This window comes from Delphinus delphis, chromosome 1, assembly GCF_949987515.2.
Source record: "Delphinus delphis chromosome 1, mDelDel1.2, whole genome shotgun sequence".
Classification (NCBI taxonomy): domain Eukaryota; kingdom Metazoa; phylum Chordata; class Mammalia; order Artiodactyla; family Delphinidae; genus Delphinus; species Delphinus delphis.
In genome coordinates this window covers 39,018,106-39,041,708 of record NC_082683.1, presented here as the reverse complement: position 1 = coordinate 39,041,708, position 23,603 = coordinate 39,018,106, and the positions used below count along the sequence as shown (strand labels likewise).

The 23,603-nt window shown below is 50.4% G+C and overlaps 1 protein-coding gene across 1 annotated transcript in view; it reads left to right on the top strand.

Moving 5' to 3' along the window:
- TRABD2B (TraB domain containing 2B) overlaps nt 1-23,603 on the top strand; it is a 214,975-nt gene that overhangs the window by 166,319 nt on the left and 25,053 nt on the right. Inside the window, exons 3-4 of the mRNA XM_060004944.1 lie at nt 8,757-8,903; nt 15,397-15,571. Coding sequence (XP_059860927.1) covers nt 8,757-8,903; nt 15,397-15,571 — 322 coding nt within the window. The remainder of the gene's footprint in view (nt 1-8,756; nt 8,904-15,396; nt 15,572-23,603) is intronic.

Here is a 23,603-nt window from a genome sequence, read left to right as displayed (position 1 = left end):
CGCTTCTGCCTCAGGGCCTTTGCACTTGCTGTTCCTTCTGCCCAGAACATCCTTCCTTCTCTCAGATATTCACATGACCACCTCCCGCATCTCCTTCAGATCTCTTCTCGAATGTCACTTCTCATTGTGCCTTTCCCGGGCATCTTATATAAAATGTCAACCCCCAACACACACACAGACACTTCCTATGTCCCTTGCCTTATTTTCTCCTTAACAGCCATCACTTTCTAACATATTTTACCGGTTATTTTTGTTTATTGTCAGCTTCCTCCTACTGGAATGAAAGCTCCATTAGGACAAGGATCTTTATTTGCTGTGTTTACTGCTGTCCCTTCAGGGTGTAGAAGAGTATCTGGTACAGACGTGGTCAATAAGTATTTATTCAATGAATGTGTGAGTTGGTCCTTTTCGCAGGTGGGTAAACCAAGGCCCAGGGAAGGAAAATGGCTTGCCCAGGGCTTTGTGGTGGAGATTCAGTTGGAGATGGGAGCTCTGGTCCTACCTGCCAGCACAGAGGCAGTCCCCGGCTCCAGGAAACCTTGTGTTTATTTGGTGGCCTGCTACTCAGTGGTGCAGTGTCCGGAGACAGGATTCTGGGCCGGGGACGGGGGGACTCAACATACTGAGAAGGAAGCGGGGAAGTCGTCAGCACTGCTTTGGTGCTGTCAATGGAACAAGGAGAATGGATGAATAAATAAACCTCAGCCAGAGCCTGGCAGGCTCTAACCTTTGAGGAAATCTCCCCCAGGCTGGAGAAACCTTCCTGTGAAGCAGAGCTGCCGTTCACCCCAGCCCACCTCGGGAATGACAGACATGTGGCCCAGGGTCCAGGGGGCTCAGCTGCCACCTCTGTGCCCTGGAGGTATTGGGTCCCAGCAGGGAGCTGCTCAGGATGGGGTCCTGGGATAAGTGGTCCAGCTTTTCACCCATCCATCCATTCCCTCATTCTACAAGTATTTCTCAAGCATCTACTGTGTAAGTATCAGGCACTGTGCCCTCTGCTGGAGAAACAGCCACGACCAAGAAAGGCAATTTGCCTGCCCTTGGAGGGTTCACCATCAAGCAGGAAGAACGAGCATTAGATAGCAATGAAGCAGGGTGAGCGCAACGGTCCAGGAAGTGACAGTGCTCTGGGGGACCTGCCCGGCCCATGGTCCAGGGAAGTCCTCCTGAGAGGGGAACCTCTGCAGAAAGGGGAGTGGGAGCTGGTGGGTGGAAGAGGGTTCCAGGCAGAAGGGGGAGCAAGGGAGGTGGTCCTGAGGCTGGGAGGATGAGTTCGGCACGAGCCTGGAGCCAAACGATGAGGCAGGGCAAAGAGAAGAAACAGCGCAGGAGGCCATGTTCCAGGTGGGGTTCCTTGGCCAGGCGGCCTCTTTCCTCTCCTCATATGTCAGCTCCAGGCAGGCCCCATGACTGAGGCCCTAGCACCCCTCCTCCTTCCCAGCTGACCACTCAGAATTTGGGCTTCACACACTGGCCCCTACTTGTCTGTTTGTCTGTTCTTCCTACCAGTGGCTGGGTGGAGGCAGCTTGGTGGGCCAGGCCCAGGGGCAGCAGAAAGAACCCAGCACCTGTCAGCTGGACCTGAGTTTGAATTCCAGCTCCAGTTCTTCAATGTGAGACCTTGTGCAAGTACTTTCACCATCCTCAAGACCTCAGGTTCTTCATATGTCATGTGGGAATAACAATCCGTTCTCTGAAAGGTGTGGGATGGTTTCTCAACATCCCTACTGTGGCCCATGGAACCTGGCATGCCAATGAGCTCTGACCTCATCTCCTATCACTCTCCTTATTTACTCGGCTCCAGCCGCCCTGACCTCTGCTCCTCTTTGCGTATGCGCAGGGCCTTTGCACCTGCTGTTGCCCCTTGTCTCATCACCTCCGCCCTCCTTTTCTGCTTCTTTTTTTCTTTGTAACATACTGTATTTGTTAGGGTTCTCCAGAGAAACAGAACCAATAGCTTGTGTAGATAGATAGATAGACAGACGTATACATATATATGTACAGATTGATTTATTTTGAGGAATTGGCTCATGCATTGTGGAGGCTGGCAAGTCCAAAATCTACAGGGTGAGCTGGCAGGCTGGCAATCCAGGGAAGAAGTGCTGACGCTGCTGTTCAAGTCCAAAGTCACTCTGCTGGCAGATTCCCTTCATCAGGGAGGTTGGTCTTATCTATTAAGGGCTTCACCTTATTGGATAAGACCCACCTCATCCAATTATTATACAGCATAATCTGCTTGACTCAAAGTCTTCTGATTTAAATGTGAATCTTATCTAAAAACTATCTTCACAAGAACATCTAGAATGTTTGACCAAGTATCTGGGTACCATGGCCTAGTCAGGTCGGCAAAATTAACCATCACAAGTCCACCCCTTGTCAAGTTGGCGTTCATACTGTATCTCCTTAAATCACACTTAATCTCCAAGTAGATAATAACAAGGTCACACTTATGCCTAACAATTACAAGTCTGCCTGCAACCAAAACGCGCTAGTGCCTTCCCCAAAAGAGGATGCAAAGTCTTTGGGCGGTATTTATTTACTTTTCTCCTTGAGGTACCATAACTTAAATGCAATACTTAAGAGTACTTGAGTTAACAATACTTAAGCACTATAATATAAAGTCAGTATGTCTTATGTTACCTGATAGGAGAGAAGAAACGGAAAAGAAGAGACAGGAGAAAACAAAGATTTTATACACAAACACACACACATTCTTAACAAATTAAGGAAGAAATACTCCAGACAAGGAGAGTCCTTGTTTCTGTAACTGGTCACGTGGTCGGAGCTGGTATTTATAACTACCTTCTTCTATTACCCCCATCACTACCTATTCCCTTTGCCTTCTGCAAGCTCCTCAGCTAGTTGTGGTTCTTTACCTGGTGGGATGACCCAAACCTTCATTCCTGAAGGGTCTGGGCCATTAGGCTGCCTACACTGGGTCGTTGTAGTTTCCCACTGACATTAGTTACCCACAGGGCCTGGTAATACTGAGAGGCCCTAAGGGATATCGTACGCCGCAGACACGCTCTCCCTCACCTCCAATTCCCCCTTGGTCGTCAGGACCAGGCCCCCAACCAGCCCAGTAACTCCCAGCTTTGCCTGTTGGTTTAGAGACATGAGGACCCCAAAGTGACAGAGGGCAGTCTGAACTTCCAGTTCAGTGGAACTCCTGTTGTGTCTTTCACATACTAAATATTAACATTTTACTAATTATTTCATTAATTCTCTGTTTCCTCCCCAGCAGATAAGCTCAGTGAGAGCGGGATCTGGGTCTGCTTTGTCCCTGACTAAATCCCCTGACCTAGAACAGTGTGTGGCCCATGCCAGGTGCTCGGTAAGCACCGCCGAGTGGGTTGGGGCCTTTGCTGTGACTTCCCCATAGTTCGGGGTGGGTGAGAAGTGACAGTCCCAGCCTGAGAGCCAGGCCTGTCTCAAACATCCTTCCTGACTAAGCGGGTCCGGCCTTCTCCTCACGATGACGCTGCTGGGCCGACAAGTGAACACAGGCCTCGGTGTTCACCCTTCCAGCCCATCCAGGACTGTTTACTAGACGGATCTGGAACAATAAACCTGTACCCACCCTCCTGGCGCCTGCCTCCCTCCATCCAAGGCCCGTGTTTGAAGATGTGTTTAAATTCCAGGCCTACACTCAGCAGACGCTGCGGGCCTGCGAGTACCGGTGAGGGGGGCTGTCACCAGGATGCTCAGGGGCTCTTGGTGGCCGGGCCTCCACACACGGCCGTCCAGGGGAAGTGAGGTAGCTCTCGCCTTCACCCCGTGTTTGTTATTTCATGTCAAAGCCTTATCATAAACATTATCCTAGAGTGGGCCACCGAGGCTACGGGCGAGGAGGGTTTGTTATTCTGAAGTGGCCGGGAGCAGAAGGCATTGAAGCCTGGGAGTCTGAGCAGGGCCAGGCTTGAGGATTCAGGGTGAATGTCAGGGAAACAGGAATCAGAGCAAGGCACTTATTCGCGCCCGTGCACTGGGCTTTGAAGGCCCCACTTGCCAACCATCCTCTACTATAAAGGCCCGTTGGCATATCTGCCTCTAAAAGGTGCTCCGTGTGGATGGAAACCAAGTCCAATTAATCCAACAACCCCAGATGCCGGCAGAGAATCAACAGAAAGTAAATGTTTGTTGAATGAATGAATGAGTGTCACTTCCCTATGTCTGTTGGAAGCACCAAGAATGCACATGAAGAAGCACATATTACTTTGAGGTCCTGGTCACGGGAACCTGGTTGGAGCTGGACAAAAGTAATTTCATAGCCCAGCTCTGTCCTTTACAAACCATGTGGCCTTGGGTCCCCTTCCCCTCTGCTTCTTTGTTTTCCCATCTGTGAATAGGGACACCTCCCTGCTGGCTCTCTCCCAAGGAGGGCAGTGGTGAACTAAGAGGATAGGTTCCAGGGCTGGATGGCCCAGGTTTGAATGCACATCCACCCCTCTCCAGCCTTGTCACCTTCAGTGGTTTACTTAATATCTCTTTGCTGCGACTGCCCCCTCCCACCACCCCAATCTATGAAATGGAGCTAATACTAGCCCTACCTTAGAGTTGCTGTAAAGGTTAGATAAATTAATATGGGCTTAGAGAGTTTCTGATGCATAGTAAGTGCTCAATAAACATAGTGACCCTAATAATCAATGGATGAGGACTGCTTCACAAATTGCAGAGGATGGATACGAGGCAGGACGTGGAGGGGGAAGGTCATGGGATTCAGGGTCAGCATCCTTCCCTCTCACAGTTCTTGAATGTCTGCTATTCAGCAGTGACCAGAGAGGCAGGCTACCCGCCCTCACCAATCTCTCAGTCTAGACAGGCAGGGAACAGGGAATTACCTGAAATGGACATCTCAGTGGGATAAGTGCCACAACCAAGGGAAGCTCCGGGGTCTGTGATGGGGGTTGAGGGGAGTCTAGAGGGACGGGCTGGGTTTCAGTCCAGGCTCCAACACACCCCAGCTGTGCCACACTAGAGGTGCTTCTTGAAGAATCTGATCTCAGTGTTCTACCTCTAAGCATGTTAATAATAAATTCTCCCTAGCTGTTTTCTGGCTATTTCACAAGGCTCCTGAAAGAAAATGGCAAGGTGTGGGGGATGAACGTGGACTGTGCCAGTGGACCTCGGGAAATCCAGCCCCAGACATGGTCCAGAGCACAGCCAAAGGTCCTAGGCTGGGGGTCCGGGAACAGGGAGCCCGCTCTGCCCGCAGCTCGCCGTGTGGCCTTGGGGCAAGCTTCATCCTGCCTGTTCCGGACCCCTGTCTTTTCTCCCCTTCCATGTGAAGAGGGCATATGAAGAGATGAGTGGTTCTCAAACGAGGCTCCAGGGCACCTGTGGGGTCCCACAGAGAAGCGCTGGGAGCCTGTCGCGGGGGTGGCATTGAGCCGGGGGACTTCAGGTAGACGGCCTGCCTCCTTTACCTCAATGAGGGCAATTCCCGTTTCTATCTGCTGCACAGTTTGATTTCCAAGTAAGTTTCCTCTGGAAAAAATAACAACAGAAAAGGACTCCATGGCTACAAAAGGTTTGAAAAACTGCTGGGCCCTTCTAGCTCCACAGAGAAGGTTTAGGTCTAACTCTTTTCTTCCAAGCATCTATTCCACACTCACTACATGCCAGGACTGTTCTGAGCGCCCTGCAGGCTGAGACGTGCTTTATTCACTAGAACACCTCCCAGCTCCATGAGGGCCACATGACTGCAGAAGTGACTCCATGTGTCTAAGAGGGTCCGGGGGGCCATTCCCCACCCCCCAGCCGGGGCTTCTGGGCGCCCGAGCCGATGACCTCAGCACAGGCCAGGTGGAGCCAGCGCTGAGAAGCAGCAGGGCAGGTGTGTGCAGCACAGGGTGTGGACACAGGAAGTCTGTGTGTCCCAGCCCCCAGAGGAGGAGCGCGCTCCAGCGCGCCTGGACGCTTTCATCCCAGGCATCTGCTATGCAGGAGGAAGTGCCTTTTGCCTTAGCAATGTCCACGGCAACAAGGCCGCTGCCTGCTGCGATCCATCCCCAGCCACCCTGCTGCCATCGACACCCTGTACCAGGTGGCTGCAGATTGGATTTCAGGGGTGGTGGCTAGAACCTGGAAGCCTGGAGAAGGCCCAGAGTCGGGGTGGTGGGGTCTGACCTCATCTCCAGCCAGCTCATTATGGGAAGCAGGCTGGGCTGCCAGAGCTCAGTGCAATCCAGCTCTCCTGCCCGACCAGAAACAAAAGTAGAAGGGGATGGGTGGAGGCGATCTCACAAGCACAAGCTTGGCCCCGTCGCCCAAGACAGTATTTTAAGCCAGACTTTGTGTACCTATTGCCTGAGCTTTTTTGTTCAGATTATGTGCTCTGGAACCACGTGGCTAATGCCACTTGGAGGAAACTTCTGCCACGTGGTGGCAGCGTGCCCCAAGTGCAGACAGAATGCCAGAGTTCTAGGGGCTAGTCTGAAGGGCTTACTGAGCAACGTCGAACTATGAATTGACCACAGCAGGTGTCAAAGCGCTAAAGGAAGGATGGGTGACACCCTCTACCAGGCACAGTGCTGAGTTCTGCCAATGCAAAAATAAATAGGATGCAATTCCTGTCTTCAAGCGGCTCATCGCCTAAGGGCGGAGACAGGTAGCTAAACTGCAGTTACAATCTATTGTTCACGCCCTGCTGGAGGGAAGCAGGGTGGGTAGCTCATCTCTCACCACAGCTGTGCTGTGAAGCATTTCGTCACATGTCTGGGCCCAGCTGCAGGCAGGCAGGCAGGCTCAGTGGGCTCAGATGGGCTCACTTGCTTGTCTGGGAGCCGGCTGGCTGTCTGCCGGACTGGGACAGCCTTGGTGGGAGAACGGAAGCAACTGGGCTCTGCCGTGCACGCCTCTCGCCCTCCCTCCAGCAGGCCAGCCTGGGCTACTCTCAAGGCAATGTGGTTGCGTAAAAGACAGCAGCACGTGTGTAACGCTGCCCCCATTTGGCTCTGGAGGATTGTAATGCTGGCCTCCATTTGTAATGCAGCAAGTCCAGAGTCAGAATGTGAAGGAGCTACAGAGTTCCATGGCCAAGGGTATGTATATAGGGAGGGGTTAAGGTCTGGGGCCATTACTATATCACTCTGCCACACAGGGAGACAGTGGGAGCTCTGGGGAGGGGCCTCACCCAGCCCCCAGGTGGTCAGAGAAGCTTCATGGAGGAGACATCTGAGCGGACCCTGGAAGGCCAAGTCTCGATTTGCAAGTGGAAAGCGGAGGCGGGAGGTTTCTTGTGCACAGGGAACAGCATGTACAAAGCACAGAGACAGAAGACTGCTGAGTAGTTTAGCATTTGGAGACACAGGGGCTGGAAACAAGGTCACTGACCACAGCAGCGGCCAGGCCGCTGCCTTGCAGGCTCCAGTGAAGAGCTAGACTTTTATCCCCTGGGCAGGAGGCATCCATGAAAGTTTTGAGCAAAAAAAAGAAAGTCCATCAGCTTTGTGTTTTTAAAGGATAGCTGTGGCAGAAGAATATGGGATAGGTGGGAAGGGGCGGGGAGTCTGCAGAGAGGAGCATGGGTTGCAGTGGACCCAATGAGAGAGGCTTGGGCCTGAACTGGTGCAGGCGGACTAAGGCTGGGGGTGTGTTGTCCAAGACAGTGTGCAGACAGGATGAACAGGGCCTGAGGACTGCCAGGGAGGCTGGAGCTGGGAAAACAACGAGGACAGGTGGCCCGAGACCACCTCCTGGCGTTTTGCACAAGAATTGCAACCATTTTTCCCTCTATCTGTGCTCAACAACCGACTGACTGGTCAAGCTCCTCCCTTTTGTTGGCCAAAGGAGTCTGAGATGCACAGCTGTGTGAAGCTGGCTCTAGTCCCAGCCGTGCAGAATTGGCCACTTCCCCTCCCCTCCTGGGCTTCAGTTTCCCCATCTAAAATGGGACACTTTAGATCATCTCTCAGGGCCTTGTGCCTTGGGCAGGGCACGTTCCGTGAGAGGCACGGTCCTCAAATGCCAGAAGCAATTGGACCGCTAAAGAGTTCCCAGGGAGCCTGTTAAAAATACACATCCTGGGCTCCACCTCAGAGACTCCAGTTCTGGAATCTCTGCGATTTTTGTGTAGCACTCCAAGTGATCCTGATGCCTGGCAGGTCTGGCTGGGCACAGCTGTGTCCCCAGGGCCTGGCACGGTGGCCCAGAGCACAGAGGGGCTGGAGGAAACGCGTGCTGACTGGCAGCACGGATCTGACTTGGGGGCTCAGCTCCTAAGGCCTTTGCCTGGTGTGAGGATGGCTTCTGGAGGACGTGGCATTTGGGTTGAGCCTTGACATCTAATGGGCTTTCTGGTTTTTTGTTCATTTGTTTGTTTTGCTTTGTTTGGGGGCGCTCTTGATTCCAAAATGAGTCTGTGCTCCTTCTAGAACTCATCTAGGCACTGGAGAAGAAAGGAATCAAAAGAAAAACTCGCCCATCATTCCAAAACCTGGACACAGCTAGGTTCTCTTTGCCACATTATTAGATAAGACACTGATGCCCAGAGCAGGACTGGGGACCTGTGAGGGCAAAGGGCTGGAGATGAGAGCAGGCTGCACGTGATGAGAGCCCAGTGAGTGAAGGCTGGGAGACATGGAACATTCGGGTGGTACCAGCTGGTGTCAGGCCCCTCCCATCTTTTCACACACCCCGTTTCAGGCCTGTTGCCCCAAAGTCCAGCGGGAGGAGGGCCGGTCCTGGAGGGGTCAGGGGCCTCAGCCAGGGTCCCTGAGCACAGTCCTGACGCCTCTCCTCCCTCTGCGCAGGTGCTGTTTGCCCTGAACCAGACCCTGCTGCAGCACGAGAGTGTGCGGGCCGGGAGCTTGCAGGCACCCTACACCACCGAGGACCTCATCAAGCACTACAACTGTGGGGACCTCAACGCCGTCATCTTCAACCACGACACATCCCAGGTGAGGCTCCCCTCCCCCAGCCCAGGCAGGCTCCAGGACACTAGCTCCCAAGGCCAGGCCCATAGGAAGGCATTTATTAGACACCTACTGTGTGCCAGGCGCAGGCAGTCTTCTCTCCAGCCACGGTAAGCAGGAGCTTGGGCACCCCCGTTTTATAGATGGGGGAAACTGAGGCTCAAGGAGGGGAAGAGACTTGCCCAAGGCCACACCACTTATTAGTTGTTATCAAGTTGTCAAGAGCAGTGCTTGAGCCTGGTGTGTGCGACTCTGGGGCCTAGACCCTGGAAGCTTTGCCTGTAAGAACAGGGAGGCCTCGTTGAGGTTTAGTCCAGCATCTGGGGAGATTAAAGCCCAGGAAAGGGAAAGCTCACAGGTGCTCAGAGCTTGGGCTTGAGTCCAGTCCAGGGCTCTCTGCCTCGATTCTAGTCCTAGAGGAAAGATTACCCCAGGCTGGGCAGACAGTGAGTGGGAGCCCAGGAGCTGAGCATGGCTCCACCAGGCCTCCCGTTGCCCTCGGGATAAATTCCAAGGTACTTCGTAGGTAGCCACGGCCCCCTCTCCATGTCCTACCCTCCATGGACCTCATCACAGCCCAGGTCCCCTGCCACAAAGACCTCATTTTGCTGACCTCTGCCACTTGTAGCGCTTCCCCCATGCACCTTGCCCTTTCCCACAGCTCTGCCTTTGTTCAGGTTCCTCCCTCCCAGTTTCCTCCCACTCGGGCCGTGGTCCAGTGTCATCTCACCTGCGAAACCGCCCTGACACCCTTGGTGGGGTTAGATGTTCTCCCGGGCACCTCTAGGCCCCCTGTGCTTTCTGTTTCTGATGCTTGATTATTCATTGATTCAAGAGGCAGCTGAATTAGTCAGAACACGCCACCTCCCCGCTCAGGACACTGAAAGGCTCCCGATTTTTCTCAGGATAAAGCCAGGGTCTCTGTGATGGCCTGCGTGGTCCCGTGGTCTTTCCCCAGTCTCCACCCCATGTCCTCTGCCTCCCCCGTTGCCCGCCACATGCCACTCCAGCTGCGCAGGCCTCCCTGCTGACCCATGAGCCCACCCACACACTTCGCCTTTGCACTGGCTGTTCCCTCTGCCAGGAAGGCCTTTCCCCAGGTATTACCGTGGCTTACCCCGTCTCTGCCTTCAAGACATAATGCAAGTATCATCGTCTCAGTGAGGCGGGCCCCGATCGGGTCTAGAATTGCAACCTGACGCCCCTCCCCCCCAACCTGTCCCCTTTATGAAGCTCCACTTTTCCTCATGGCCTTTATCATCTTCTCACACACTTATATATCTTGATTCATTGATCAGTCATTATTTATTGTCTGTCCTTTCCCATTACAGCATAAACTCCCTGAGGGCAGGGTTTTGAGTCTGTTTTATTCACTGATACTTGGCTAGAGCAGTGCCTGGCACAGAGCACGACTCAGTAGATATTGGATGAATGAAGGAAATAGTGTATAAATGCCAGGTACAGTGCTATGGAAAGGGATATGGCGGGGCGCCAGAGAGAGCTGCCCTCATGGGGCTGAGGGTCTCATAGGAAGAAAGGAGAGATTCAACAAGCAACTGCACCGAAGCATGGTCCTTGCTACGAGGGGAAGTAGAGGATGCCCTTGGAGCCTGTGACAGGAGCAGGAATTTAGGTGGGCTTGGGGTAGGGGTGGGGAAGGGCTGGAGAGAGAAGGAAAGATTCCTGAAATAAGAGAGGTCAGAGAAGAACCTGAATTGGCCACAGACAGGAGGCAGAAGAACATTCCAGCAGAGGAAACCACGCAGACGAGCGGAGGCAAGAGACAGCAGGAGGAGGGCTGAGAGTTTGGGCTGGAGGCATAGCCAGGGACACCGCTAGACCCCAAGCTCCTCGAGGGCAAGGGTGTGCTGTCCACTCTCGTCGTGCTGCCCAGTGCAGGGCGTGGCACAGAGCGAGTATCAGTGAGCAATGCTGCACGGGCAAATGCAGGCGTGTGCTGTGCTCGGTGCAGAGCAGAGAGTGAGGGAGAGGAAGGGTGCGGAGGCCCTGCACAGAAGGCTGGGATTCTGGGTGCCCTGACTCTCTCTGGTAGAGGAGAGAGGGAGGAGAACCCTGGCAGCACGAGGCTCACAGGCGTTTCACCAGCCATCCACCCACCCTGTGACAGAGCCTAGCACTGCATCCTCCGCTGGGCAGAGGCTGGTGAGCCCTGAGCAGCCAGGGAGCTGTGTGCCTGAGGGGTACCCGGTCACCACTCAGGATGGCTTGGCCATGAAATGGCCAGGCTGGGGAGAGTGGTGTGCCGGACAGGGCCCTGGCCACAGAGAGTAGGACACTAAACTGAGAGAGGGAAGAAGGGGGTGACCCCGGGGGATGACAAGTTCAGATTTTCTTTGCGCGGTGTCCAGAACCACTGGCGTGTCTCTGACAGGTGATCTACGTCGGGGGTCTCCCGGCAGTGCCTGTACTTGAAGTAGAGCAGAGGGCACGGGTAGATTGGCCCACCCAGGTTAGAATAGCAGCCCAGGGGTGCACAGGCAGAGTCTAGCCCTCGAGGGAGGGACTAGGCAGCCCCGCCCCCAGACACAGACAAGCCTAGTGTCAGGGCAGCAAGGCTAAATCCAGTGCCCGCGTGCTAACAGAGAAGGGGTCTGCGGCTGGAGGTCTTGATGTCACAGGGGCTGGAGGGGGCAGTCACCGCCTGCAGCCGGGGAGGGCTTCAGGTGAAGGTGGTATTGGACCAGGCTTGAGAGTAGAGTCTGGCCAGGTGTGGACAAAGCCAGGGGCTGGCAGGCAGAGCGAGCTGCGTGGCAGGGGCACAGGAAAGTGGGAGGTCCTGAGGAATGATCTGCAAAGCAGACGGCAGACCATATGGGGGTGAGAATGTTCACTGAGGGGCCGAAACCCTGGGGTGTTTAAGCCAGACAGGGACGTGGTCAGAAAGATGCCTCTGGCTGCAGTGCCGAGGCTGCTGGAGCGGCCTCTGGAGGCCGGGGCTGGACAGATGCAGGGCGCAGGATGATCATACTGGCGGACAGGGGCCAGGCACACCCCACCCTTGGTCGGCTTCACCTCACCCCCCCTCCATCACACCTTCAGAAATGGCTGAGGCCCTGGCCTCCTGCAGCTCTCCGGTCACTAGCACTGTCGGTGCCCCCAAATCAGCAGGGTGATCCAAAGGCCCCTCCCCTGGGAAGACTCCTCTGAGCCCCCAGCCTGTGTTAGGTGGAGAATAGAAATGCATATATTTATTGTCCACACTCAGACACTATTGAGAGTAAAAGGTCAAATGTAATTGAGTCAGAATAATGAATAGCCATGCAGCAATCTACCATAGCCATGAACCTGGATTGTCTTCAACAAGCCGAGACACGTTGTCACCCTATTAGCAGCCTCCTCCAGGCTCCCACATCCCTCACTGCCCTCTAAAACATGTGTGCCCCAGTGTCCTGATCCCCACTGGTGTGAGCCTCGTCCAGGGCAGCAGACCCTGGGTTATCTGTGGGCCTCCTAGCTGGACACAGGGCTGGACCCATGGAAGTTCTCAGAAGGTGTCTGTTGGATGGACAGGATAAAGAGAAGGGGTGAGGACATTGAGGTTGTGACATCAGCAGACCTGAGCCCTTGACCACTAGACCTGACCCAGTCCTAGTCGGGGGTCAGGGGAGCCTCACGGCCCCACTCCAGCTCTGCCTGGCCCATCTTCTCATCACTCCATCTTGGACCTATCACTTTAGGGTCCTGGGGACTTAACGTATCCTCTTTAAAATGTTATCGTACATCCTGCACTTGAACTTGTTGCAAGAGATTTAAGACTCCCAACAAGTCTAATCACATCATTAATTTGCTTCCATCCAGCCAGGCCTCGTCCTTGGCATGGAGCCAGGACCCATCAGCATGAAACATGCAGAGAATGTCAGCCAGCTGCAGGGCAGCCCACGGAACCCAGTGGCTAGCCCAGCTTCTTTGTGGCTTTGACATGGAACTTTCTAGTTCTTGTTTTTTTTTTCAAGCTCCCTACATATTGAATGGAGATTCATCACCCACAAATGCACACTCATGGTCAGGGGACTGAGGAGGGCGGGCTGGACACATCCCAGGGAGAAGGCCTCTGCCTGGACCCTCGGAAGAGGGGAAGGGAAGCAGAATGCTGCCTTCAGGCTCTCTGATGGTTCTGAAGGCCGCCTCTCTGTCATCTCCATCTCTATCCCCTGTCCAAGGCCACCCTTCACTGTAGCCCCTGCCGTCAGAGGGGAAAGATGACGCAGCCAGCCCCATCCTCCAGGCTCGTTGTACAAAGCTGACGTTTCATCAAGACTTCCTTTGTGCCACGTGCTGTGCTAAGCGCTTTCCAAAACTGACCTTGTTTAATTCCTATAACAATATATATAGCCCCTATATGACCAATTGGGAAACTGAGTCTCAGAGGGGCCAAGTAACCTGTGAGTTAGAGGCCACCCAGCTGGTAAGTGGCAAAAGGAGGATTCCAACCCGAGCTGACCCAGCTGTTCAGGACTCACATTCACAACCTCCAGAGCTGCTGCCTGCGGGCCACCCATTCATCAGTGCGTCCACTCATTGAACAAATGTTTATCTGTCAGTGCAGCATCGTCCCACGTTCCTTCCACACCCAAGGAACGGAGAGAAGCCTGCGAGGGCCAGGTTTCCAGATATAACCCTTCTGAGTCACAGCCTCTCTTGTGCTCCTCCCCCACTCAGAAGCCTGCAGTGTTTCCTATGGTGGCGTCAAGTCCACGTGTGGCCTGTTTTATCAGGGCTGCCAAGCATCCCCTCCATGGTTAGGGGAGGGAGTAAGAACTCTATTCCTTCCTCTATATATCCATTTGCCAAACAGTCCCCAAGCACCAACTCTGTGCTGGCCCTGATTGGGCACTGGCAGAGCTGCTGCATACAGCTATCTAGGTTGTGCACTGCTCAAGTTTAGGGCATACCAGTCATATCAATGTCTTGCTCCTCCCAGAACAGCGTATCAGGCATTTCTGGCAGAGAAGCCCCTCTCACTCAGGGAATGCCCTGGTCCTTGGCCAACAGATAGCAGAGGCAGATGTCCCAGCCTCCCCAGAGTCCCTCTGGGTTCAGCCTCCATTGATGCCTCCATTCTCCTCAGAAGGAGGGCTGACAACTCGTCAGCGGCTCTAGAATCCATGTGGCTGGGTTAAAACCTGCAGGAAATTAGTCTCCTCATGCTGGACTCGCCATCTGGCCAGTTCAGAAGTCAGCTAGGCCTTGTGTCCTGTGCTTTGGGCCTGGGTTGGTGAAGACAGAGTGATGAAGGCGGCACCCCTTGTGAGCAAGGGCTTGGAGGTTAGAATCACACCGGTGGATTGTGGGGAAAGAGCAGGTATTCTTACTCATGGCCTCAGGGTCCTCCGTGGTCCATGGCTTCCTCTCCCACCCCACCCACATGCTGAAGGCCACAGCACTGGAGCAGGTTAGAGAGGTAATGTGTCGGGAACAGAAGAACAGGAAGAGGCGATGTGGTGAGGAGGGACGGCACATCTTTATGTTCAAGGCTCCAGAAACCTGTGCTGGGCACCTACTTTGTGCCAGGCAGCAGGGGCCCAGGAATGACAGAGGTGCTGTCCCTGTACTCAGGGAGCTCTCTGCCTCGTTCAAAGACATGTCAGAAATGCTGGCCCCAGGCCATGCGGCTGAGTGTGGACATGGGGCCGAGAGCTGGGAAATATGGATAGCTCCAAGCCAGGTTGTTGAACAAACCATTGTTATGCAAGGAAGCCTTGGTCCTGGAGTTGAAATTTTCAAGAAGGGAGGGAGGGTTTGGGTTACGTCCTGAGCAGCGGTGGAGCTGGGGATGCAGAGATAGTGGTGGCAACAGAAAGTGGCCAACCAGGGCTGATACACTGGGAGAATCAAAGGTTATGACCGCTCCTCTGACCTCTGTAGGGTGGGGTGGGCTGAAAGGTGTCCACGACAACACCCATCATCTCATGCAATCCCCCTCAATACCATCAGCCCCAACTTATAAATGAGGAAACCTGGGCTCAGAAAAGTTAAGTAATTTGGCCAAAGTCACACAGCATCAGAACAGGGCCTGAAGCCCAGGTCAGCCTTTTCGCTACACCAGGCAGACCCTCCACACCTGCTTGCTGAACCAGATTCCCTGTATGTGCCAGTGACAGGGTCAGTGCTACAGTGAGAGCCTCCCAGGACCTCTGTGTCCGGAAGCTGAGGTTCAACAAGGCAGAGACGCGGGAGTGATACGTGTGTGAGGGTGGCGTCCAAGGGCTCCAGCCTGGCTCTGCCATTTACTTAGCTGTGTGGCTCTCCACCTATCTCTGGATCTTTCGCTCTTCTTTCTTTATTTGTGAAACTGGGATAACAACAGTCATCTCAAAGCATCTGGGAACTGATGAAAAGCATCAATTACCTGAATAAAGGTAAGTTACCCAGCCCCACGCTGGGCTGTGTGTGTTTATTGAAAGCCACTCTGCTCCAGGAAGAACTGAAGGCAGCAGTCTCTGTCTTGCCTTTACAGCTACCCAACTTTATCAACACCACCCTTCCGCCGCACGAGCAGGTCACGGCCCAGGAGATCGACAGCTACTTCCGCCAGGAGCTCATCTACAAGAGGAATGAGCGGATGGGGAAGAGGGTCATGACTCTTCTGCAGGAGAACGAAGACAAGATCTGCTTCTTTGCCTTCGGAGCAGGTTTGGACCGGAGTGGGGAAGGGATTGTTTGCCAGATCCTTAAGGGCTGGGAGGGCTGCTGGACCCTCTTCTGACCTCTACTTCGTAAAGGGAAAAGTTGAGGCCCTGAATGAGCAGGGAAAGCCACACAGTGTTCAGCAGAGCTGGAATCCAACACAGGTCCCCTGCTTCCGGTCAAGGCTTCTTTTGTGACAGTCCCCATGGACAAGGGCAGGGACCACTGCCAAAACCAGGATAACTTCTGTGGCTCCTTCATGCCCCAGGAGGCCATGCTGAGAGCCCAGAACTGAAGCCAGCTCCCAGTGTCCAGCCCAGGCTTGGGCCCACCCCTCAGAGCCAAGGCCAAGTCAGTGAGGGCCACGTGGCCCAGTGGGGAGAAGGCGGCTCTGGCATCCCACAGCCCTGGCTCTAAATCCCAGCCCAACCCCCTCCAGACTGCCTGGCTTCGGAGGGGACCTTCTCAAGGGCTCAAGTCCCTCTTCTATGAATGGGCAGTGATAACAGTAATTATGTGATGAATTGAAAAGACCTACCTTGTAGAATAGTTGCAAAGATTAGTACCACCTAGCTGGAACTCAAAATGGCAGCCACAACGATTGGCATCGTTATGACGGTGACAATTAATACCAATTTTATCACCACCATATGGACCATGACCTTGATGCTCCTTCTGGGGCTCTGGGAAGTCCAGACACGCAGGTACAGGTACAGGACTTGCTCAGCGTCTCTCTCCCTGTTCCTCTCCTGCTTCTTCTCCCTCACTCTGTCTTCCTTTCTCCATGACTGTCTCTCCTGATGACAGTGCTGTCCACCTTGGGACAAAGATACTGCATTTGCCTCCTTTATTTATCAGCTCTTGCTCCGGTGCTACAAGGACAAACGTATTTCTTGCTCACACTGCTTGCAATTTGGGCTGAACGAATTCCCCTTGAGGTGGCTGGTGGGCGTCGTGCTCGTGGGCGTTGTGCTCCCTGGCGCTGTCCTCTCTCTCCCCTCCCTTCCCTGCCCCGCTACCCACACGCTGCCTGCCTGCGTCAGGCGGAGTTGGATCAAGCCGAGCAGCCTGTCTAACACAGAAGGGCCTGTGTGGACATCCTGATTCATAACAGGGCGTGTCCACTGCTGGAGGTCTGCCTCACCCACCCCCCACTGTTCAACCCCAAATACTTCAAGGGTTTGTGTGTGTCTGCACCTGTCTTCCCTCCCCTTCGGCCCTCAGCACGGCAGAGGCGTATGGGAGGGCCTCAGAAACGCGGGACCTCTGGGACAGCCTCTATAAGACCACACCTGCAGCTGGACGGAGACGTCTGGGCTAACGCTGCAGCTGTGCCACGGCCTGATGTGGCCTCTTCCCTCCCCTCTGGCAGCCTCAGTTCACTCATCTGAGCAGAAAGACCCAGGACTCACTTGGGCCATCTGTGATTCTAGGAGCTCTTCAAACAGATTTCTGAGAAGAGTGGGGTTCCTGTGGCGGTGGGAGGGGCTGCCTGAAGGAGCCAGTAGAAGCAGGACTTCGACAGCAGGACACCTGCTGGGGACCTGGCTTGAGTCAGAACAGATCTGGGGACCATGCAGGGAAGCAAGTGCTCCCCAACACGCACTCTCCCTCACTCACCATCCCAGCAGGCTCCCCAGCCCTCCCTCCTGTGGGCATCTGGGCAGTGTATCCTGTGCTAAACCGGCCCACAGCTGACCACAAAAGGGGCACCACTGGGAACTCAACTGGCCCTCAGGCTCCTCCCCTAATGTGAGCCCCTAGAGAGCCCGGTCACTGAGAGAGGCCGGTAAGGGATCCAGCATTCTGCATGCTCTACCTGCCCCACCTGCTGCAGGGCTCAGGACCAGTCACTCAGGGGCTGGGGGTAGCTAATACCTGCTTCTTCCTGTGGGTGTGGAAACAGGAGAGCCTAGAGACGAAAATCACAATGGCCCAGGCAACCACTGACACTGAAACCCCAAGTCCACTGCAGCACAAATGTCCACTCAGGCACCAGGCCAGCACGCAGGCTCCCTACCACCTCCACTTTCTTCCCCATCTCTGAAATCCAGCTGATTCCTGGTCAGTTTTGTTTTGTTTTTTTCTGGGTTTTTTTTTTACGTCTTTATTGGAGTATAATTACTTTACAATGTTGTGTTACTTTCTGCTGTATAACAAAGTGAATCAGCTATATGTATACATATATCCCCATATCCCCTCCCTCTTGCGTCTCCCACCCTCCCTATCCCACCCCTCTAGGTGGTCACAAAGCACCGAACTGATCTCCCTGTGCTATGCGGCTGCTTCCCACTAGCTATCTATTTTACGTTTGGTAGTGTATATATGTCCATGCCACTCTCTCACTTTGTCACAGCTTACCCTTCCCCCTCCCCATATCCTCAAGTTCATTCTCTAGTAGGTCTGTGTCTTTATTCCTGTCTTACCCCCAGGTACTTCATGACATTTTTTTTTCTTAAATTCCATATATATGTGTCAGCATATGGTATTTGTCTTTCTCTTTCTGACTTACTTCACTCTGTATGACAGACTCTAGGTCCATCCACCTCATTAAAAATAGCTCAATTTCGTTTCTTTTTATGGCTGAGTAATATTCCTATATGTGCCACATCTTCTTTATCCATTCATCCGATGATGGACACTTAGGTTGTTTCCATCTCCGGGCTATTGTAAATAGAGCTGCAATGAATATTTTGGTACATGACTCTTTTTGAATTATGGTTTTCTCAGGGTATATACCCAGTAGTGGGATTGCTGGGTCATATGGTAGTTCTCTTTGTAGATTTTTAAGGAACCTCCTTACTGTTCTCCATAGTGGCTGTACCAATTCACATTCCCACCAGCAGTGCAAGAGTGTTCCCTTTTCTCCACACCCTCTCCAGCATTTACTGTTTCTAGATTTTTTGATGATGGCCATTCTGACTGGTGTGAGATGATATCTCATTGTAGTTTTGATTTGCATTTCTCTAATGATTAATGATGTTGAGCATTCTTTCATGTGTTTGTTGGCCATCTGTATATCTTCTTTAGAGAAATGTCTATTTAGGTCTTCTGCCCATTTTTGGATTGGGTTGTTTGTTTTCTTGTTATTGAGCTGCATGAGCTGCTTGTAAATTTTGGAGATTAATCCTTTGTCAGTTGCTTTGTTTGCAAATATTTTCTCCCATTCTGAGGGTTGTCTTTTCATCTTGTTTATGGTTTCCTTTACTGTGCAAAAGCTTTTAAGTTTCATTAAGTCCCACTTGTTTATTTTTGTTTTTATTTCCATTTCTCTAGGAGGTGGGTCAAAAAGGATCTTGCTGTGATTTATATCATAGAGTGTTCTGCCTATGTTTTCCTCTAAGAGTTTGATAGTGTCTGGCCTTACATTTAGGTCTTTAACCATCTTGAGTTTATTTTTGTGTATGGTGTTAGGGCGTGTTCTAATTTCATTCTTTTACATGTAGCCGTCCAATTTTCCCAGCACCACTTATTGAAGAGGCTGTCTTTTCTCCTTTGTATATTCTTGCCTCCTTTATCAAAAATAAGGTGACCATATGTGCGTGGGTTTATCTCTGGGCTTTCTATCCTGTTCCATTGATCCATATTTCTGTTTTTTGCCAGTACCATATTGCCTTCATTACTGCAGCTTTGTAATACAGTCTGAAGTCCAGGAACCTGATTCCTCCAGCTCCTTTTTTCTTTCTCAAGATTGCTTTGGCTATTCGGGGTCTTTTGTGTTTCCATACAAATTGTGAAATTGTTTGTTCTAGTTCTGTGAAAAATGCCAGTGGTCGTTTGATAGGGATTGCACTGAATCTGTAGATTGCTTTGGGTAGTAGACTCATTTTACCAATGTTGATTCTTCCAATCCAAGAACATGCTATATCTCTCCATCTGTTTGTATCATCTTTAATTTCTTTCATCAGTGTCTTATAGTTTTCCATATACAGGTCTTTTTTCTCTTTAGGTAGGTTGATTCCTAGGTATTTTATTCTTTTTGTTGTAATGGTAAATGGGAGTGTTTCCTTAATTTCTCTTTCAGATTTTTCATCATTGGTCTATAGGAATGCAAGAGATTTCTGTGCATTAATTTTGTATCCTTCTACACTACCAAATGCACTGATTAGCTCTAGTAGTTTTCTGGTAGCACCTTCAGGATTCTCTATGTATAGTATCATGTCATCTGCAAACAGTGACAGCTTTACTTCTTCTTTTCTGATTTGGATTCCTTTTTTTCTTTTTCTTCTCTAATTGCTGTGGCTAAAACTTCCAAAACTATGTTGAATAATCATGGTGGGAGTGGGCAACCTTGTCTTGTTCCTGATCTTAAAGGAAATGGTTTCAGTTTTCACCATTGAGAATGATGTTGCCTGTGGGTTTGTCATATATGGCCTTTATTATGTTGAAGTAGGTTCCCTCTATGCCTACTTTATGGACAGTTTTTATCATAAATGGGTGTTGAAATTGTCAAAAGCTTTTTCTGCATCTATTGAGATGCTCATATGGTTTTTCTCCTTCAATTTGTTAATATGGTTTATCACATTGATTGATTTGCATATATTGAAGAATCCTTGCATTCCTGGGATAAACCCCACTTGATCATGGTGTATGATCCTTTTAATGTGCTGTTGGATTCTGTTTGCTAGCAGTTTTTTGAGAATTTTTGCATCTATGTTCATCAGTGATATTGGCCTGTAATTTTCTTTTTTTGTGACATCTTCATCTGGTTTTAGTATCAGAGCGATGGTGGCCTCGTGGAATGAGTTCGGGAGTGTTCCTCTCTCTGCTATATTTTAGAAGAAGGATAGGTGTTAGCTCTTCTCTAAATGTTTGATAGAATTTGCCTATGAAGCTATCTAGTCCTGGGCTTTTGTTTGTTGGAAGATTTTTTATTTTTTTTTGCGGTACGCGGGCCTCTCCCGTTGTGGAGCACAGGCTCCAGACGCACAGGCTCAGCAGCCATGGCTCACAGGCCTAGCCACTCCACGACATGTGGGATCTTCCCGGACCGGGACATGAACCCGTGTCCCCTGCATCGGCAGGCAGACTCTCAACCACTGCGCCACCAGGGAAGCCCCTACTGGAAGATTTTTAATCACAGTTTCAATTTCAGTGCTTGTGATTGGTCTGTTTATATTTTCTATTTCTTTCTGGTTCAATCTCGGAAGGTTGTGCTTTTCTAAGAATTGGTCCATTACTTCCAGGTTGTCCATTTTATGGAATAGAGTTGCTTGTAGTAATCTCTCATGATCCTTTGTATTTCTGCAGTGTCAGTTGTTACTTCTCCTTTTTCATTTCTATTTCTGTTGTTTTGAGTCTTCTCCCTTTTTTTCCTGCTGAGTCTGGCTAATGGTTTATGATTTTTTTTGTCTTCTCAGAGAACCAGCTTTTAGTTTTATTTATCTTTGCTATTGTTTCCTTCATTTCTTTTTCATTTATTTCTGATTTGATCTTTATGATGTCTTTCCTTCTTCTAACTTTGTGGGGTTTTTTTGTTTTTTTTTTTCTCTAATTGCTTTAGGTATAAGGTTAGGTTGTTTTTTTGAGATTTTTCTTGTTTCTTAAGGTGGGATTATATTGCTATAAACTTCCCTCTTGGAACTGCTTTTGCTGCATCCCATAGGTGTTGGGTCATCGTGTTTTCATTGTCATTTGTTTCTAGGTATGTTTTGGTTTCCTCTTTGATTTCTTCAATGATCTCTTGGTTGTTTAGTAGCATATTATTTAGCCTCCTTGTGTTTGTATTTTTTACAGTTTTTTTTCCTGTAATTGATATCTAGTCTCATAGCATTGTGGTTGGAAAAGATACCTTATATGATTTCAATTTTCTTAAATTTACCAAGGCTTGATTTGTGACCCAAAGTATGATCTATCCTGGAGAATGTTCCATGAGCACTTGAGAAGAAAGTGTATTCTGTTGTTTTTGGATGGAATGTCCTATAAATATCAATTAAGTCCATCTTGTTTAATGTGTCATTTAAAGCTTGTGTTTCCTTATTTATTTTCATTTTGCATTATCTGTCCATTGGTGAAAGTGGGGTGTTAAATTCCCCTACTATTATTGTGCTACTGTCAATTTCCCCTTTTATGACTGTTAACGTTTGCCTTACGTATTGAAGTGCTCCTGTGTTGGGTGCATAATTATTTACAATTGTTATATCTTCTTCTTGGATTGATCCCTTGATCATTATGTAGTGTCCTTCTTTGTCTCTTGTAATAGTCTTTATGTTAAAGTCTATTTTGTCTGATATGAGAATTGCTACTCCAGCTTTCTTTTGATTTCCATTTGCATGGAATATCTTTTTCCAACCCCTCGCTTTCAGGCTGTATGTGTCCCTAGGTCTGAAGTGGGTCTCTTGTAGACAGCATATATACGAGTCTTGTTTTTATATCCATTCAGCCAGTCTATGTCTTTTGGTTAGAGCTTTAATCCATTTACATTTAAGGTAATTATTGATATGTATGTTCCTATTACCATTTTCTTAATTGTTTTGGGTTTGTTTTTGTAGGTCTTTTCCTTCTCTTGTGTTTCCCCCTAGAGAAGTTCCTTTAGCATTTGTTGTAAAGCTGGTTTGGTGGTGCTGAATTCTCTTATCTTTTGCCTGTCTGTAAAGGTTTTAATTTCTTCGTCAAATCTGAATGAGAGGGCTTCCCAGGTGGCACAGTGATTGAGAGTCCACCTGCCGATGCAGGGGTTGTGGGTTCGTGCCCCGGTCCGGGGAGGTCCCGTGTGCCGCGGAGCAGCTGGGCCCATGGGCCATGGCTGCTGGACCTGCGCGTCCGGAGCCTGTGCTCCGCGGCGGGAGAGGCCGCGGCAGTGAGAGGCCCATGTACCGCCAAAAAAAAAAAAAAAAAAAAATCTGAATGAGATCCTTGCTGAGTAGAGTAATCTTGGTTGTAGGTTTTTCCCTTTCATCACTTTAAATATGTCCTGCCACTCCCTTCTGGCTTGCAGAGTTTCTGCTGAAAGATCAGCTGTTATCCTCACAGGGGTTCCCTTGTATGTTATTGGTTGCTTTTCCCTTGCTGCTTCCAATATTTTTTCTTTGTATTTAATTTTTGATCGTTTGATTAATATGTGTCTTGGCGTGTTTCTCCTTGGATTTATCCTGTATGGGACTCTCTGCACTTCCTGGACTTGATTGACTATTTCCTTTCCCATGTTAGGGAAGTTTTCAACTATAATCTCTTCAAATATTTTCTCAGACCCTTTCTTTTTCTATTCTGCTTCTGGGACCCCTATAATTCAATGTTGGTGTGTTTAATGTTGTCCCAGAGGTCTCTGAGACTGTCCTCAATTCTTTTCATTCTTTTTTCTTTATTCTGCTCAGCAGTAGTTACTTCCACTATTTTATTTTCCAGGTCACTTATCCGTTCTTCTGCCTCAGTTATTCTGCTATTGATTCCTTCTAGAGAATTTTTAATTTCATTTATTATGTTGTTCATAATTGTTTGTTTACTCTTTAGTTCTTCTAAGGCCTTGTTAAATGTTTCTTGTGTTTTCTCTGTTCTATCTCCAAGATTTTGGATCATCTTTACTATCATTACTCTGAATTCTTTTTCAGGTAGACTGCCTATTTCCTCTTCATTTGTTTGGTCTGGTGGGTTTTTACCTTGCTCCTTCATCTGCTGCGTATTTCTCTGTCTTCTCATTTTGCTTAACTTACTGTGTTTGGGGTCTCCTTTTCACAGGCTGCAGGTTCATAGTTCCTGTTGTTTTTGGTGTCTGCCCCCAGTGGGTGAGGTTGGTTCAGTGGCTTGTGTAGGCTTCCCGGTGGGGGGAGACTGGTGCCTGTGTTCTGGTGGGTGGGGCTGGATCTTGTCTTTCTGGTGGGCAGGGTCACGTCCGGTGGTGTGTTTTGGAGTGTCTGTGAACTTATTATGATTTTAGGCAGCCTCTCTGCTAATGGGTGGGGTTGTGTCCCTGTCTTACTAGTTGTTTGGCATGGGGTGTCCAGCACTGGTGGTTAGCTGGACGTTGGATGGAGCTGGGTCTTAGCGTTGAGACAGAGATCTCTGGGAGAGCTCTCGCAGATTGATATTACGTGGGGCCGG